The sequence below is a fragment of the Pleurotus ostreatus genome, assembly GCF_014466165.1.
Source record: "Pleurotus ostreatus strain PC9 chromosome Unknown scaffold_3, whole genome shotgun sequence".
NCBI classification, from domain to species: domain Eukaryota; kingdom Fungi; phylum Basidiomycota; class Agaricomycetes; order Agaricales; family Pleurotaceae; genus Pleurotus; species Pleurotus ostreatus.
This window is the reverse complement of record NW_023503158.1, coordinates 1,477,076-1,493,354: the sequence shown is the minus strand read 5'-3', so window position 1 is coordinate 1,493,354 and position 16,279 is coordinate 1,477,076. Positions and strand designations below refer to the sequence as shown.

At 49.7% G+C, this 16,279-nt stretch overlaps 7 protein-coding genes across 7 annotated transcripts; 4 read left to right on the top strand and 3 right to left on the bottom strand.

Moving 5' to 3' along the window:
• Positions 1–70: 70 nt before the first annotated feature.
• Positions 71–3,249, top strand: PC9H_004999 (uncharacterized protein; the record flags this gene model as incomplete). The annotated part of the gene is made up of 20 exons (XM_036774578.1): positions 71–274; positions 366–476; positions 529–606; positions 670–901; positions 961–989; positions 1,045–1,332; positions 1,394–1,621; positions 1,693–1,837; positions 1,892–1,954; positions 2,010–2,083; positions 2,138–2,258; positions 2,317–2,390; positions 2,413–2,523; positions 2,575–2,668; positions 2,720–2,746; positions 2,798–2,825; positions 2,881–2,900; positions 2,959–3,055; positions 3,103–3,187; positions 3,238–3,249. The coding sequence occupies 20 exons, from the start codon at positions 71–73 to the stop codon at positions 3,247–3,249; spliced, it is 2,121 nt and encodes a 706-aa protein (XP_036633080.1).
• Positions 3,250–4,463: 1,214 nt separating this feature from the next.
• Positions 4,464–6,635, bottom strand: PC9H_004998 (uncharacterized protein; the record flags this gene model as incomplete). The annotated part of the gene is made up of 8 exons (XM_036774577.1): positions 4,464–4,582; positions 4,641–4,704; positions 4,767–4,895; positions 4,944–5,567; positions 5,626–5,856; positions 5,907–6,170; positions 6,227–6,384; positions 6,443–6,635. The coding sequence occupies 8 exons, from the start codon at positions 6,633–6,635 to the stop codon at positions 4,464–4,466; spliced, it is 1,782 nt and encodes a 593-aa protein (XP_036633079.1).
• Positions 6,636–6,863: 228 nt separating this feature from the next.
• DOM34 (Translation factor pelota) lies at positions 6,864–8,386 on the bottom strand (the record flags this gene model as incomplete). Its single annotated transcript, XM_036774576.1, has 7 exons — positions 6,864–6,994; positions 7,046–7,152; positions 7,204–7,376; positions 7,425–8,010; positions 8,068–8,151; positions 8,203–8,297; positions 8,348–8,386. 7 exons carry the CDS (start codon positions 8,384–8,386, stop codon positions 6,864–6,866), a joined length of 1,215 nt encoding a protein of 404 aa, XP_036633078.1.
• Positions 8,387–8,698: 312 nt separating this feature from the next.
• PC9H_004996 (uncharacterized protein) lies at positions 8,699–9,692 on the top strand (the record flags this gene model as incomplete). Its single annotated transcript, XM_036774575.1, has 7 exons — positions 8,699–8,706; positions 8,759–8,938; positions 8,998–9,084; positions 9,146–9,221; positions 9,270–9,403; positions 9,460–9,536; positions 9,586–9,692. The coding sequence occupies 7 exons, from the start codon at positions 8,699–8,701 to the stop codon at positions 9,690–9,692; spliced, it is 669 nt and encodes a 222-aa protein (XP_036633077.1).
• A 136-nt stretch (positions 9,693–9,828) lies between these two features.
• URA3 (orotidine 5'-phosphate decarboxylase) lies at positions 9,829–10,768 on the bottom strand (the record flags this gene model as incomplete). Its single annotated transcript, XM_036774574.1, has 3 exons — positions 9,829–10,355; positions 10,406–10,517; positions 10,577–10,768. The coding sequence occupies 3 exons, from the start codon at positions 10,766–10,768 to the stop codon at positions 9,829–9,831; spliced, it is 831 nt and encodes a 276-aa protein (XP_036633076.1).
• A 133-nt stretch (positions 10,769–10,901) lies between these two features.
• Positions 10,902–13,885, top strand: PC9H_004994 (uncharacterized protein; the record flags this gene model as incomplete). The annotated part of the gene is made up of 9 exons (XM_036774573.1): positions 10,902–11,206; positions 11,260–11,857; positions 11,929–12,115; positions 12,164–12,515; positions 12,569–12,648; positions 12,697–12,971; positions 13,024–13,222; positions 13,271–13,487; positions 13,537–13,885. The coding sequence occupies 9 exons, from the start codon at positions 10,902–10,904 to the stop codon at positions 13,883–13,885; spliced, it is 2,562 nt and encodes an 853-aa protein (XP_036633075.1).
• Positions 13,886–14,303: 418 nt separating this feature from the next.
• Positions 14,304–16,103, top strand: PC9H_004993 (uncharacterized protein; the record flags this gene model as incomplete). The annotated part of the gene is made up of 8 exons (XM_036774572.1): positions 14,304–14,408; positions 14,463–14,580; positions 14,632–14,656; positions 14,711–14,818; positions 14,874–14,957; positions 15,004–15,455; positions 15,510–15,932; positions 15,985–16,103. 8 exons carry the CDS (start codon positions 14,304–14,306, stop codon positions 16,101–16,103), a joined length of 1,434 nt encoding a protein of 477 aa, XP_036633074.1.
• Between the last annotated feature and the right edge of the window lie 176 nt (positions 16,104–16,279).

Genomic DNA, 16,279 nt, shown 5'->3' with positions numbered 1-16,279 from the left:
AAGCACAACTCCAATATTCGCAATCTCCTCCCTCACCCTTCTCTGGCCATCAACTCTTGATAGGCTGAGGATGACCGCGAAGATATTCTCCGTATTGGTTCTGCTGGCGACAGCGTTCTTGGGCTCTACGCTCGGAGCGGTGACTTGGACGGCTACACCGTTTAACCCGGCTTCGGTTCCGCTGGCTGTTCGCTCTCCGTATCTGTCAGCGTGGCTCGCGCAAGGTTCAGGAACTGCTCTGAACGGTGCTTGGCCGACATTTTGGACTGGATCTGTCAGTATAGGTTTATGTTTTGCTTGTTCATCTATCCCTGACCGGAGAGCGTTCGGACCTTTTGTCTTTTGGCGTATGATGTATGATGTAGATCCTCGGATGGGCTGGATTCATCAAGGTCGATGGCGTGTCGTTTAGCTTCCTTGGAGTTCCGTCGGTTCCTGGAACAACATTCAACAAAGCCACGCAGAAGAGCGCGTCGGTAAGCATTGTCTTAGATTCAAGTTTCTCAGTTTCTGATGACATGGTTGTAGTTTACTTCGACCCAGAGCAAATTCGTATTGTCCGCCGGAGCCATCGATCTAACTGTCACCTTCCTCAGCCCGGTCGAGGTGCTTCATCCTTGGACTTCTCCGCCCCCGTGTTGTGCTTAACGCGAGTCTCTAATTCTCTAGCCTCATGACCTTTCCAAGCAATCCATGCCGTTCTCGTATATGTCATTGTCAGCTGTATCAACTGACGGAAGAACACATACCGTGCAGCTGTATAGTGACATCAGCGCTGAATGGGTTTCGGGCGACAATTCACTTGGTGCAACTTGGTCCACTGCGACGGGCAACACTTTCGTGCATCAAGTGCAGTTGGCAAATCAGGTTGTATATTCTGAACGAAACGACCATATCCAACGTACGTCCGTTTCGTTTCACGAAGAGGATTTCATAACCGATTGGCTTCTTGTCTCACAGAGGGCTCCGCGTACTACGCAACCTCCAATGTATGTGTCATCCACGTTACGCTGATTTCACTCGAATAACCAATGACTTTTCTAGGTTGCTGGCACCACGTTTCAAACCGGCGCCGACGTCACCGTCCGCGCCCAATTCCTCAACAACGGACGCCTGCCAAACACTCAAGACACGAACTTCCGCGCCATCCAAGATAACTGGCCTGTATTTGCATTCGCCCATGATCTCGGGTCAGTTGGCTCCACCGCCCAGTCCCGTGTAATCGCGCTCGGCCATGCTCGGGACCCTGCTGTTCAATATATCATCGCCAACAACGGTCGTCAGGATCGCAGTCTCTTTTTCTTCAGCCAGTTTGCAACTGCTAGAGATGCTGTAGGTGGTCTTTCGGTTGCCCGCGTGTTGAGTGTGTTGATTGAGGTTGCGGTAATCGTAGCTCTTGTCGTTCCTCGGCGATTTCAACGATGCACTGACTAGGGCGAACGCATTTGATGCACAATTCAACAGCGACGCAAGCAAGATATCCTCTGATTATGCTTCAATAGTGGCATTATCTATCCGACAGGCCTTCGGTGCCACTGAGATCACCATTTCCAAACGGGCCGACGGCTCCTTCAATACCGATGATGCCTTAGTATTTATGAAGGAAATATCTAGTGATGGGGTGCGTGAACATATCATGGCTGTCTACTTTGATCTTGGAACGCTGACTGTCATTCATCATCATACCTGTAGAACACAAATACTGTTGATGTTATATTCCCAGCGTGGCCCATCCTCCTCTATACCAACCCGGTGCTAGGGAAATTCTTGCTCGCTGGGCTATTTGAATATCAAGCTAGCGGTCAATATCCCAACAGATGGAGTGTGCATGATCTTGGTATGCTTCTCCCACTACTGATATACTCAAGTAGACCAAACAACATCACTTTAGGTGCGCACTATCCTATGGCGATTGGACACAATGACGGCCGCGATGAAGCCATGCCGGTTGAAGGTGAGGTCAACCTCCCAATATGGATCACTAGGCATCGTTTAACCAGCCACAATAGAAAGCGGAAACATGTTGATCATGACATTGAGCTACACACAGAAGACTGGCGACACGTCGCTTATCTCCACATATGTTCGCTGTGCTTTATCTCAACGCGCTGCTTCAGATTACTGACTCTCGGAACAGACTTCGCTCCTTGACCAATGGACCCAGTTCCTCATCTCGGACTCGTTGATTCCAGCAAATCAAATTAGCACAGACGATTTCGCTGGTCCCTTGGCTAACCAAACGAACCTTGCCATCAAAGGTACCCCTCCCCCCCTTTTGAATAGAGCCGACGTTGCGAACTAAGGTATTTCGATTAGGTATCGTGGGTATTGGGGCGATGGCCGAGATTTCGAGGCTCCTGGGTGATACTACCAAAGCTTCAAACTACAGCGTAAGATTCTCAATCTTTACAGTTCAAGGAGCCGAATCGACTAAAGTTTGGTCTCAAGGCGATTGCGACCTCATTCGTACAGCAATGGCAGAATCTTGCAATCTCTTCCGATAGGAGGCACTTGACACTTGCAGTGGGTGTCTACCCTGCGATTTGCACCGAATTTAACTGATCGTGACCTTAGTATGGTGATTCGGCGAGTTGGGGATTGTCGTACAACCTATTCGCAGACAAGCTACTAAAATTGAACCTCTTCCCGACTTCAATATTTCAAATGCGTATGACCCACCCACCCTTGTTCGTCGCTCTCTCTAAGCATTAATTCACAGAGACCGCATGGTACAAGACCGTGGCTCGTATGTATTCTCACTATCGGTCTCAGTACGTCTCTGAGTCTTCGTCCACAGAACCCTTTGGTGTTCCTCTAGACACTCGGTAAGCTTACACCTATCCGAACTTCTACACTTGAGCTTATGATGTGCTCAAATAGTCATACCTACACTAAATCAGGTATATCGTTATCTCCACCATGCTCCCTGGCCACTATTGACATCAACCTACTTAATAGATTGGGAGATTTGGACGGCCGGTATCATGACGGACCAAGCTGCCCGCGATCTCTTCATTAGCTCTGTTCGCAAGTGGGCGTCGGATGGGTTGAGCAGGTAAGTCTATCGTATGTACTCCTACATAATAGGCTGTCTAACAAAAGCGCGATTGGCGATTGGTATGAAACTACTAACGGGAACCCCGAAGGCTTCCGCGCTAGACCCGTCGTTGGGGGACATTTGGCTTTAGTGAGTTTGTCATACTACGTGAATTGAAATCGAGCTGAGACCGCTGCTAGTTGGTGTTATGAACGTAATCACGAAACAGGCCATCAATGTATACATATTTATCGAAATGGAACATCTGAGTGGCAAGCTGCACTTGCTGCGGCTCTTCCCCGTGCAGGTTGATACGCGTATAGAGAGTTGAATAAAATACTCGGATCTTGGACCGTGGAGATGAGGCGGCTAACGGTGGCGTCGCAATAGAGGGTGAAGTCACTGATGTGATTAGGTGGTAGAACGGCAAGCATGAATAGGTCTAGCTAAAGGGATATACGTTGATAGGGAGAACGACCAAAATTGTGAGTGGTCAAGTCTGTTCCAGAATACGGGACTCTACAGCTTACAGAAATTATCAGCAAGAGCCAATGTCAAACAGAGGTCGATCGACTTTGAATTGTGCTCTACGGGTTCCTCAGAAACACGTCAGGGCGTGTAGGCAACGGGGTAGCGATAATTCGGTAGCGCTGCGGGCGGCAAGGGGTCCCATGTGTCGGGGGCGGGCATTAACCGTTGATGCTTACAATGGAACCCAAAGCTTGAAGGCTTCGAAAAGTCTAGACTGTCAATCATCGAAAACACTGATGGATGCGGCGCAAGACACAGAAGGAAGCTGTGGCTTTGAATCGTGATGGACTCGACAACGGCGTATAGGCTCGTATAGAGCCTGACCTGTATGAGCGGTTCCGAATGAAGGGCAATCGTGTCGATTTGATGCTGCTTGGAAGAATTTCGTTATTATACGACGGTGGCGCGTCTGGACGTAACGCGCGAAGTTTACTGTGGACCCCAAAGTTTCTGTCTACTGGGCGCGACGCGAGTCCTATATAAAACATTCATATGTGGATCAGACGGAAGAAGGAGCGCAGAGCACGGAGTGAGATGCGTAGCTAGTGACAGCAAAACCGGCGAGGTAATTACGAAACCTCATGAAACCCTTGGTACCGTCACCTCAGATCCTTGAATTAAGAACAGATTGGCCAAAGAAGCGTTGCCATTGAGTTCTATCAGTCAATGAGATTCAATGTACTACCTGGCACCTCCCAACGTCCACCAACGCCGTGACAGAAACGAATCACTGCCCCACTGGATACTAGTTAGCAACATGATGCATGAAAATCTTATGGGATGGAATGTTTAAGCTCATTGAACATAGGAGGGGGATGCCCGCGCGGGTGTCGCATGTATATGTAACTACGTATGAACTACTCTGTCAATTTTAATTGCTATGGAACGTCGGGGCCTACGATTCTCCAGGATTCTTGAACCGCCTCAGCGCCCTGGTCCTAGCCTCTTCATGCTGAATAATAGGCCGTGGGTAGCCTAGCTTATCGGCGATATGTGGAGGTGGTTTGTGGATATCTTCCAACCAAGGCTGTTAGCAAACCACGAACCGACAATTTACTGAAGGCGGTTTCACCTTTGCCTTTGAGCGAAGCAAGCTCGGGGACGAAGCGACGAATGAAGTCCCCAGCCGGATCGACCTGCGTAAAAGTCAGTTTCTAGCCTTCTTGTATTGGAAAACATTCAAGGAATGCAAGCCTACTTTCTCGCTCTGTGAGTACGGATTGAATATCCTGAAGTAGGGGGCAGCGTCCGTCCCAGTACTAGCCGACCACTGCCAGCCTCCATTGTTGGCGGCCAGATCTCCGTCTATCAAGTTCTCCATGAAGTACTGCAAACGGCTCAGTCTCGGAACCAATGAAGATAGATAGATCCTTACTCTTTCACCGACTCTCCAATCAATCATTAAGTCCTTGGTCAAGAACATTGCCACGATCATCCTCAGGCGATTGTGGACCCAACCCATCTCGTTAATGCATCGCATGCCAGCGTCGACGATGGGGTATCCCGTCATCCCCTCCTTCCATCGCCGCACAGATTCCCCTGGATTCCCCGCCTGCCCTTCTTGCGCCTTTATGGCTTCCTTCTCCCTTCTCTCTGGTTCCTCTTGATAATCCTCCCATACAACATCGGCATACTTCTCCAAGAAAGGTCGACCCATGCTAACCCTTGGACAGGCCGCAAGGACATGAACATAGAAGTCTCGCCAGGCGATTTCCTGTACCCACACCCCTACACCCGAGTCTTTACTAACTTCTACCTTGGCCTTGTTAAAGCCTTTCTTCAATTCCATGGTGGCACGAATGCACTCCCGAACAGATATCACCCCTGCAGCGAGGTATGGGCTCAGGCGGCTCGATGTATCTTTATCCACACGACTGCGATCGGTTGCGTAATTTGTTACACGACTTTCCTTTGAGTTTTCTTTCGCGTCGGGAGCCAAAGGACTCACTGCCCCTAATTGCGATGCACGGGCCTTGGTCGTCAGGAAACGTTGTAAGACCTAGAATGCAATCCTCGAGTAAGCGACCAATCACCAGTGACCATGGTAGAATACTCACCTGGACTGCCGCGTCTTCTCCAGCAGGGAAGAAATTGGCCATGTTTTCTTTCTCTTTCTCGGAGAGCTCGAAGCCCTCCAAGCTGGATGGGACCGGAGTGTTAAAGAGTGGACCGTATAGCTCTGATTCATAAATCGATTTTGCATTTGGTTGGAGCTCCGCCGCTTTCTTCCAATAGTGAGGATTTGCATTCAACTCTTGCTCCCAACTTCGTCGAAAGGGACTATAGACCTGAGATAATTCTAGTGAGGGTTTGTGTAAAGGGCGGCGGGCAGGCGTACTGTATAAACTTTGCCTTGTTTGGTAGCAAGCACTCCAGGCTCAATTACGCACTTGTCGTGGACAAACGTGGCTTGTATGCCATCGGCTCTCGAAAGATTGCAAATGGATATGTCCCTTCGTAGCTCGTCGACTTCATACTCAATGTTGGCAAACAAGAATGTGGCTCCCATTCTCTTCAAGTAGGATATGACCGCCGACGACAATGTACGTCGAAGTGGATGCGTCCAGACGTCGAGAGGGATGTGGAGTTCGGCTAAAGATCGCTAATGCCAAAAACATGTCTAGCAATCAACCAATTGAGATGTCTGACACGACATACCTGCATTTTCTCCAGATTACGGAGCGTGAAGTCAATCCGCCTCTTACTTCGGTCATGAGCGATGTAATCTTGAGGACTGAGGATGAACAGGACCAGAAGGGGCACGCCCAATTTATGTGCGCGAAGTGATGCCAGAGATAAGGCTCTGTTATCCGCAACTATGTTGCTGAATCAGTTTGGCCATTAACGTTAACCATTTAGTGGACAGCAACTTACCCCTAAGATCGCCCATCCTCATCCAATACACAACCGATTTGCTTTCTGTGGCTTCAGGAATTCCATTCTTCTGTACGGCCTTCAGGAGTATCTGCAAAGGCGGGTCTCGATCCACCGCTGCAGCTGCCTCTGGAGTCGATATCTTATTCGGCCTAAAAGGCACTGGCTGTCGCACTTTCTTGGTGTTTGACATGGAAGAATCTGGTGAATGAGAACGTTTCAGAGCGGATGAAGCGTTGGCCATAAAATACTTGGAAGAAACGGTAAATCTCATGCACGAGGTGGTGGTCGCGGAACAAAATGAGACTCTTTTCGCGAAGCTACAGTACAACGCGACGATCTGGGGGTAGAATCGAAGATCGAGCACGTGAGGTGACGTCACGCGGAATACGACCGCGACGACTTACAGTTACAGTATTCATTATCCAGCCTGGAGTTCGGGATTTTCCTCTTTCATCCTTTGCTCTTCCGCTTCCCTCTCTTCCGCTTCCACCACCTCAACGTCTAGGGGAAATGTCAGGATGGCGGCGATCCCGGTTAATTGGTTTAATTCTGTTTCTTGTCAGTAAAATAGCGATAGGAACCTCTCAATCAGAAACTCACGCTGCCCTGATTCATGCATACTCGAGAATATTAGAACTTCACCACCCTTTTGCTGGATCGCCTCTACTAGTGCAACGTATTTTTTGCGCGTAGTTGGGTCACTTGCCCTATATGAAAGGTTAGAGGTCATTGATGAAAAGATTCGAATTGAGCCCCACCGAAAGAGGTCGTCCGATATGAGTAGAGTGCCAACAGCCCCTCTGTCAACAGCAAGCCTAACATGGTCTGGACCATACCACGCGCGCATTTCGTCTGTTCCAAGCATTTTAAAGAATTTATCGAGCATTATGCCCTCCCGAGCAAACTTAGCATCCTTCAGTTGATTTGCGATCTGTTACAACAATGTCAGAACACGTGTCGGAGAATGATAGTGACTGACCTCAGGACTCTTCAGAACTTCGACCAGACTGTGGACATGGGGACTGGTGACATGGACCTTGAAGGTCTTATCTTTCAGCGCCCTCTGTAATGGCTTGTCCCCTCGCTTTGCCGCTTCACTCAGCATGTAATCGTAAACAGCATCTCTAACCCACCCAGGGCTGGCGAAGACGATTGCCCGAAGGCTGACATCCGCGTATGGTATGTGTCGCACGAAGGACTCGTATATAGCAGCATAGAACTTGGTCAACCCTTTCTCGTGTTGTGATGTTCCCGAATACGCCGCTTTCCGAGGTATCGACATAGATATTCGGTTGGCCACGATAGTCATGTGTTGCGACAAGAGACAGAATGCCGCCGTGCCCTCGCCACATACTACCGCTCCGACCTCCGCTCCGCGTCCCGGAATGGTTGCTTCTTGAACACGGGCTAGGGCTATGCTATCCCAGCCATCCGCCTTCTCGATTCGAACGTCGCGATTCACTTCGATGTCTAATGTATGGTGCGCCCCAAGTTTAACGTGGGGGTTTTCGTTGGTAACGCGGCCAGATATTGCGAGAGATGCTGTCCCTTGCGCGTTAGAAGAGCTGGCATCTTTGGAGGCTTCCGCAGCAGGCCCCGAGGGTGCAGCAGAGGAAGAGAACTCTACTTTGTCGACTTGTAGCGCTAGGTTAAGTCGAACCCGATGTGAGTCTGTGGATCCAGTAGCAGACACCGTCTGTACACGTCTGAGTGCGTAATCAGCAAACAGCCGGTTAACTGCACAAAAATGATGCCACCTTATCGCTGGAGCTCTTACGGAGTCTCCTTGTTGGATGAGATTATATAAATGCCACATATCTTCATCATCCTCTGGGCGAAGGGTAACGTGTCCCTGATAGAATACTGAAGCAAGGTCAAGCCAAAAACAGGTTGCAGACTCACCTCCCCATGTTTGTCGACGTGTTTGCTAACTAATTTCATGATGACAGTGCGTTGAGAGGGAGATATCTAACTCCATCGTAGGTGGGTGAAGATCATGTCATTTGCCTTTTCGGGATATGCAGATAATGAGCTTGAAGAGATAGGGGTGCGGTATTTCGTGTCCATCGTGGCGGGTAATTCTATGTTGGTACAGGCTGCTGGATCATACAGTGCCTTTAACAAAACGCGTAGAAACTCCATGAAAACAATATTGTTAACGTTTGGATGTACCAAGTATACAAAATAACCGACTAAGCCACATTTGTGAACTCCCACGACTCATTCAGTCATTACCACTTCGACCGGATCGCCATGGAACAGTGAGCGCGACGTATAGTTACTGAGCCGATGCTGATATCATGATTCCGCCAGAAACCCCAAAGCTTTGTCCTTAGCAGCAAGGCTAGTCGCCCCAAACACTCGCTCCACTAGCAAACGCCACGAGGAGGAGGAAGACGACGACGATGCCATCTTCGACGAACTCGAGGCTGAAATCGAGAACGACTCCAATCCAGCGATACGGGAGCAGGGCTTGGCTCTATTGAAGCTGGAGTGCGCGATCTATTCAATGCCTCGTTCACGACATCTCTGAGCAATCTGATCCTGTATAGGTTGGAGAGGAAAAAGGAGATGCAACAGAGTCGACACGGCGAGTATACGGAGATCACAGACGAGAAGGAAGTCATTCGAGCGAGTGCGTGAGTTTGTGCTTCATACCTCAATGTCGTGGAATGACTGACCAACCTTCCCGGCCTTCAGGAAGGAGCAACGATGCGTAATCCACTTCTATCATAGCAATTTCAAGCGTTGCGAAATTATGGACAAGCACCTTGCAGTATGTCATCATCTTTCATCTTCCAAGTTCATCTCCGACATTGGACAGAAACTCGCCCCGAAGTACTATGGGACGCGATTTATGCGCGTATTCGTTGAGAACGTTCCTTGGCTTGTGGAGAAGCTGGCTATCAAGGTCCTGCCGTGCGTAATATGCTTCATGGATGGTGTCACCAAAGATAGGTTCGTCGTCCGTTAGAAACTCGAAGGGCAACCTACTGAGATCTATCTGTCATCAGGTTGGTCGGCTTTGAAGAGCTCGGGAACAATGATAGCTTCGATACAGCGCAACTAGAATGGAGACTTTCACGCGCTGGTATGTGTCCCCTTGCTCCGAAGACATTGTACTGACGTTCGAGACTCAGGTGTGATACAAAAAGCGCCAACGAATCAGATAGATCAGCTTTACAAGGTTTCGTCCACTTCACGAACGAAACAGGATCATGAAGATGTCTTCGATATCGACGATTAAGTTGTGCCATGTGTAGAATATGAACTATATCAAAGGGACGGGTTACGCGGAAACCAATCTTTGTGCGTTCTTTTTCTTTCTTCTACGACAAAAGCCTGAAGTGGCCGATAGACTGTCTGTGCAGATATACGCTTGTCTAGTTTAATGAACCAATTAACGATTTACACCTTTCTAAGTATGCGCTCCACCCCGCGTCACGGTACCTCTCCGCCTGCTGCGCGATGGCTTCAGTCAAGCTGTAATCTTTCCCATATACCCCTCGTCCTACAATAATCACATCGCAGCCTGACTCCAAGATGACTTCGCGAGGCGTTCTATACTGCTGCCCCATACCATCTCCCTTCACATCCAATCCTACTCCGGGTGTCAGGACTAGGAAATCCTCACCTCCCTCGCCGGTGGGGCGCCTCTGTCCAATGAACCCAATTACGAAGTCCTGGTGATCGCGAGCCATCTGATAAGTCTCTTCTGTGTATTGGCCCACAGCAAGGCTCCCCGCGGTGCTCATTTCTGCCAAGAGGAGGAGACCCCGTCCGAGGGGTAGGCCTACTGAAGAAAGCCCTGCGACGATGGATGGACCAGGGACTGAGTGGGCATTCGTGATCTGCGACCAACTCGCGATGCGATGCACGCCACTTGAATATTGCAACGCAACTGTGTTTCCTACAAGCGGCGTGAACGGCGATTCAAGTTGAACTACGGAAGGGTGGAACCTATGTCTGCGAACTTTCTGTCCTCGAAGATCATGAAGTCGTGTTTTTTGCTCAAAGCTTGCAAGCTTTCAATCAACGTAAAGTCAAAATCTTCAAGTATATCAACATGAGTCTTTCGCGGATCTGTGCATCAGATCCCGAGTATTGTACAATAAAATGGGACCGGTTTACCTTGATTAAACAGACATATGGCCCTACGGCGTCAATGATTGCTAGGAAATCTCTTGATTTCGTCACATCCACGCTGACGGAAAGATTGGACTTCTTGCGTTCCATGGTGAGAAGCAACTCCTTCGCAGCGGGATTGGTGTAATTATCAGCCCTTTGGGCATATGACAATGCTTGGACGCCCTTTGAGCTCATGATGGTTGAGAGTAGGTGCCTTCGGGAAGTGGATGAACCTTCGACATGGCTCTGGCGTCTTAGTGAAAGAAAGGGGCTGCGAAATCTATCATCTAAGCGCGTGATCTTGCCATCTCGCAAAATCACTTCGATCATGTCTCTCAAACACGAAACCGAAGCGGAGAGTCTTGAGCGCGCCTCAAAACGTGCCAGATTAGAGGATGCTGAAGAATCAACGTCCCCTTCCAAGGAATCCGATCCCGAAGTCGAGACAGATATTCCCGCGCCCAAAGATGGGGAGGCCGACGACATTTTACCCCCAAGCCACGTTCTCCTAGGCGTACCTCGGCCTGAGAAAGCTGAAGACGGCTCTGGATACAAGTTCAGAGAGACTGATGTAGGCATTTCAGAATACGTCGGTCGCGGAGTCTCCCAGATTGAGGGGATCATAAAACAGAGGTGAGCCTTGATTCTGTTACCTCCGAGGTCGTTACCGAGTGACTACTCAACAGGTTTACGGACTTCTTGGTGTTTGAAGTAGACCAAGATTCCAAGGTAATACACCTCAAGTCTCTGTCAATGCCAGACTCGTCGTCCAAAACTCCCAAAGAATCAAATGTCGCTCCGGAGGCTGCGAATGTTGCTGATGCAATGGACACCACTGATGCTCCAGTTCCAGCCGGGGGTGCGGAATCCTCGGGTGCAGATGTTGTAGCGAGCGATGCCCCGGCTCCAGAAGAGGCTGCAGAATCTTCAAATACACAGGTCGCAGCGAGTGACGCTCCTACTATCGCTGAGCCCTGGCCTGAAAGCAACAACACTGCACTAGCCCCCTTCCTTTCTGAAGATGCCATATCGAAGCTCAAGACCATGTTTCTAGAAGGCCCGACGCCCCCCAAAGTTAGCGATAGTGGATGGGGAGGTCGGCAATCCAAGACCGAAGACGCGTCCTCCAGCGCTCTTGAAGCCGCCCCACAGCTTGGTGAAGTGGAGCAAGAAGCCAAGGACAAGCGAGGCAAAACTCGTGGCGGTCGCGGAGGCAGAGGCGGACGTGGTGGGGGACGTGGTGGTCGCAATAGCCAGGCGGATACTAGGCAGGTTACGTCGGATGTTTGTACCTTTTCATGTGGCACTACTTGCATCGTAATAAATGAATCTAACCATTTTTGTGATTTCCTCAGCCCATTGAATCAAAAAGTACACGGACTGAATTTCACCAAAAGATCCGCCAATTATTCCAAGGGAAACTGGAGACGGAGTCTGGTCCTGCGACTGATGATGGAGCGAGTATAGTCATCAAATGGGCTCGAGGTGGACGAGGACGGGGGGCAGGTGGTGGTGGCAGTAATGGTAGTGGACGCGGCGGAGGTAAGGTTATCGCGACCTTACCAGCGAGAGACCGCTAATCGCACATAGGTCGAAACACATATCCACCATACATCCACTTTAGCATGCAGAAGACGAACCGGGACACACAGGACGCTCTAGGTTACTTAGCACGTACCCTCCATGTCAACATCAGAGACCTAGCTGTCGCCGGCACCAAGGATAAGCGAGGTGTCACCGTCCAGCGCGTTTCTTTGAAAAGGAATAACAAGACAGTCGAAGATGTGTTCAAGTTGGCTAATGGAATCAGTGGCCGGAAACCCGTGGAGGAGGCTTTGAAGAAAAGAGGAGATCGAGGGGTACGAATTACGGATTTCAACTATCGCAAAGCCAGTCTAGAACTAGGTATGCTGAAGGGCAATGCTTTTGTGATAACATTGAGGTCAGCCGTACTTCAACTTTATGTACAGTCGAGCCACTCACCAACGAATCCAGGAATGTCCAAGTCGACTCGTCGGAAACCATTGACAAGGCGTTGAATACAATCAAGAATAAAGGCTTCATCAACTACTATGGTGAGTTTCTTTAGATATAATTATCTTCTATTTTGACCTTGTATCTAGGCATGCAGCGTTTCGGAACCGCGTCTGTCCCAACACATGCCATTGGACTAGCTATTCTGAAGGCAGAGTGGCACAAGGCAATCTCTTTGATCTTACGCAAACGGCCAGGCGAACATCCTGACGTTGCTGCAGCCAGAGATGCCTGGCTGGTTGACGGAGATTTGGATAAAGCTCTCGAAATGATGCCACGACGCGTAGTTGCTGAAAGGTGTATTCTCGAGAGCTACAAGAAGCAAAAAGGGGACACTCGCAATGCTATGGGAGCCCTCAGTACCGTATGTTCTTGGTGGGCGTTGCCCTTGTAAAAAGCTGACCGATTCATTGTAGATACCTAGGAATCTCCGCCTGATGTACGTCCATGCATACCAGTCGTATGTGTGGAATGCCATCGTGTCTGAAAGAATTCGCACCTACGGCCCTGATAAGCCAGTTGTTGGTGACCTCATCATGGAGGCTACTCAGGAGACGCCAGACGCAGACAATATGGAGGTAGACGACGAGGGGCGAAATGATACGGCAGAAGCGGGTGTGTACTGATGTCGCCTTCCTGCATTTCTCCATTGATATTTTCCAGAGACATCTTATTCAGGCAAGAAGGGCAAGAAACCGTTCGTCCCGCCAAAAATCAAAATCCTGGCTGAAGATGACCTTGATAAATATTCAATCTTCGATGTTATCATGCCTCTACCAGGCACCGACGTTGCTTACCCCGGAGGGGAACTTGGGGAAAAGTATCGCCAATACTTGCGGTTAGACGGTCTTGATCCTGACAACTTTGTCCGGAAACAAAAGTGGGCGCACTGTCCTGGCATTCGGCAGTCTTTCTGATTGTCCTCGCAGGGAATATACGCTCTTTGGCTCCTATCGCAAAATACTCCATCTTCCCAAGGAGTTGACATGGACCACGCTGCGATACACTGATCCTGACGTGCCGCTAGCGCAAGCCGACGAAGACAAACTCCTAGGCTTTGATCCCCCGGTCGTTACCCCCGACGGTAAATTCCTAGCTCTCCAAATCGAATTGACCTTGGGGACAGCAGCATACGCGACCATGGCGCTGCGTGAAGTCACCAAGACCGACACCAGCTCGCATACGCAGATCAGTCTTACGCAAGTCTCCGAGGACCAAAAGTACAAAGGAACCCAAGTAGTGGAAGAAGAGTTGAACGAGGATGCTGGTGTGGAATAAAGGAAATGGGATTGGTTGCGGTTAAACGATCCTGTGAATGAAAACCTCCGGGAACCCGGGTGGACGAACGGTTCCGAGCGTGGTGAGAACGCGACGGGATGTGTTTAAAACTTGACACGCACGCGCCTTGGAGAATGTACTGTACTGTACTCACATCGGCTTCTGCCTGGGTGATTTTAGAGTTGTAATTGAGACGTTGCGCCGGTTGCTGATCTCACACCCGTTCATCGGTTATATCTCGCCACGAAAGCAACGGGTAATTATAAAGTCTAGACATGTTTCGAGGGCATCAATACCTCCTCTCCACGTACAGGACACGTCGTTCGTTTACAGAAATCCTCTCCCCCGCTTTATCCTTGATCCAGAGTACATAGTTCTTGACCGCGAAGCGAGCGTGCACTCCTAACCCGCCGCAACGATGGCCAGGGTGGAAACAATCGTGTTTCTGTCGCTCATTCTCGATCTCTTTGCTTTCACCATCCCATTGCCACTATTTCCGCGACTAATTGAATGGTACACACTAGTGCGTCCCGTACGCGCGATTATCCCGGTTGGCTTAACTGATGAGCGGGAATAGCGAGAAAGCTCGGAGCCTAACGGACTTTTGTCACGGACATTGCGAACCGTCTCGTCGATACGGAGCCTGTTCTACAGCTCTGGTGTTCACTCACAGAAATGGGACGTGGTTCTGCTGGGTGAGCTCGTCGCTAGCCATGTAGCTGTACTTTCACTAATGGTCTGGTCAGGCGGTCTGATGGGTTCCGTCTTTTCGTGAGTCCGTCCACAAAACCGGTTAGTGTATGCCTGCTCATTCCATACCTCTAGAACACTCCAGTTCTTTGTATCGCCAAAGATTGGATCGCTCTCCGACAAGTATGGGCGTAAACGAATACTGCTTTTAACGATGATTGGGAACATACTATCGGCACTAGTGTCTGTCTAGTCTCTTTCACTGCCGTGCGTACTGGGAGCTGACGATATCTTACAGATGGATCCAATCAACGTCTTTTGCATCTTACATGCTATCAAGGGTTATTGGGGGTTTAAGCGAAGGGAATGTTCAGCTAGCCATGTAAGTTGCTCGCCTGTCCATGCCATAACCTTCTGACTTGGTATAGTGCCATTCTATCGGACGTAACGACTCCGGCTAACCGTTCCAAGGCTCTTGCTCATGTTGGCATCGCCTTTGCCATATGCTTTTGCATTGGCCCTCCCATTGGAGCGTACTTTGCATCGCGACCCATTCCTTCATCTATGAACACATGGGGAATGGAATACAACATATACGCCGCACCCGCGCTCTTGACCCTGGTTTTACTAGTCGCTGAAACCGCTTTCCTGGCCTATGCACTCCCTGAGACTCGCGGTAAAGCCCCCAAAGCAGATGAAGTGACTAACGGCTCGGCGAACGGCAAGGCTAGTGCGACGAATGGTTTCGCTAAACCTCCAGTGAAAAAGGCTACTGTGTCCGAGCGGCTCCGTCTCCTGAAAACACTTCGCCACTTCCATTTCTTGTTCTTGAGCATATTCTCAGGCGTAGAGTTCACGCTAACTTTCCTAACGTTCGATCGTGAGCAGCATTCCATTCAACCACACACTCTGACTTATGCTTTTGGGATAATAGTGTTCGACTGGAATAACAAGCAGAATGGTGCCCTCATTGGGTCTATTGGTATCATGAGCGCCTTTCTCCAAGGAGGCTATGTACGCCGCGCAACGGCCAAGATTGGCGAGGGCGTGATGGCACGCCGAGGTGTTTCCTCCTGCACTCTCGGCCTCGCCCTACTCGCCCTGGTCCCCATATACGCAAACAGCAACCTCGTGCTAGCCACACGTTTCCTCCAAGGGGCAGCAGTCTGCATGGCGTTTACCAGTGCGACAGTAGTAAACTCCTTGACTGCGTTTGCGTCATTGCAATGTGACGAAGGTGGCTTCGATTCTGTAACAGGCAAACCCGTGGAAGAACATCCGAGTCTAGCTAAAGGGAAGGCCTTGGGGCAGTTCCGTTCATCCGGCCAGCTTGGACGCGCCATGGGGCCAATCATAGGTATGGTGCCTTCATTACGGGAGTATAACCGCTGATATTTGGCCTTCCGCAGCTTGCGCAGCGTACTGGACTTTCGGTCCAGCATACACGTACACAGTATCCGCAGTAGCCATGTTTGCACTGTCCGCTGGTATGAAGCGAATCGCGGTAAAAAAACCAAGGAAGCCTTGAAACAAAGCCAAGGAGGTCGAACGTAGATTTATTCCGCAAACTTTTACTATTTAAAGCGTTATATTAGGCTGTTTATGGAGAGTCACTATATAAATATGTTGAGCCCATTGTACGTGCAGGCCTTTCTTTCGGAGTCAGATGTACGTGTAAAGGGGTATCGAAACAGTGTCTTTGAC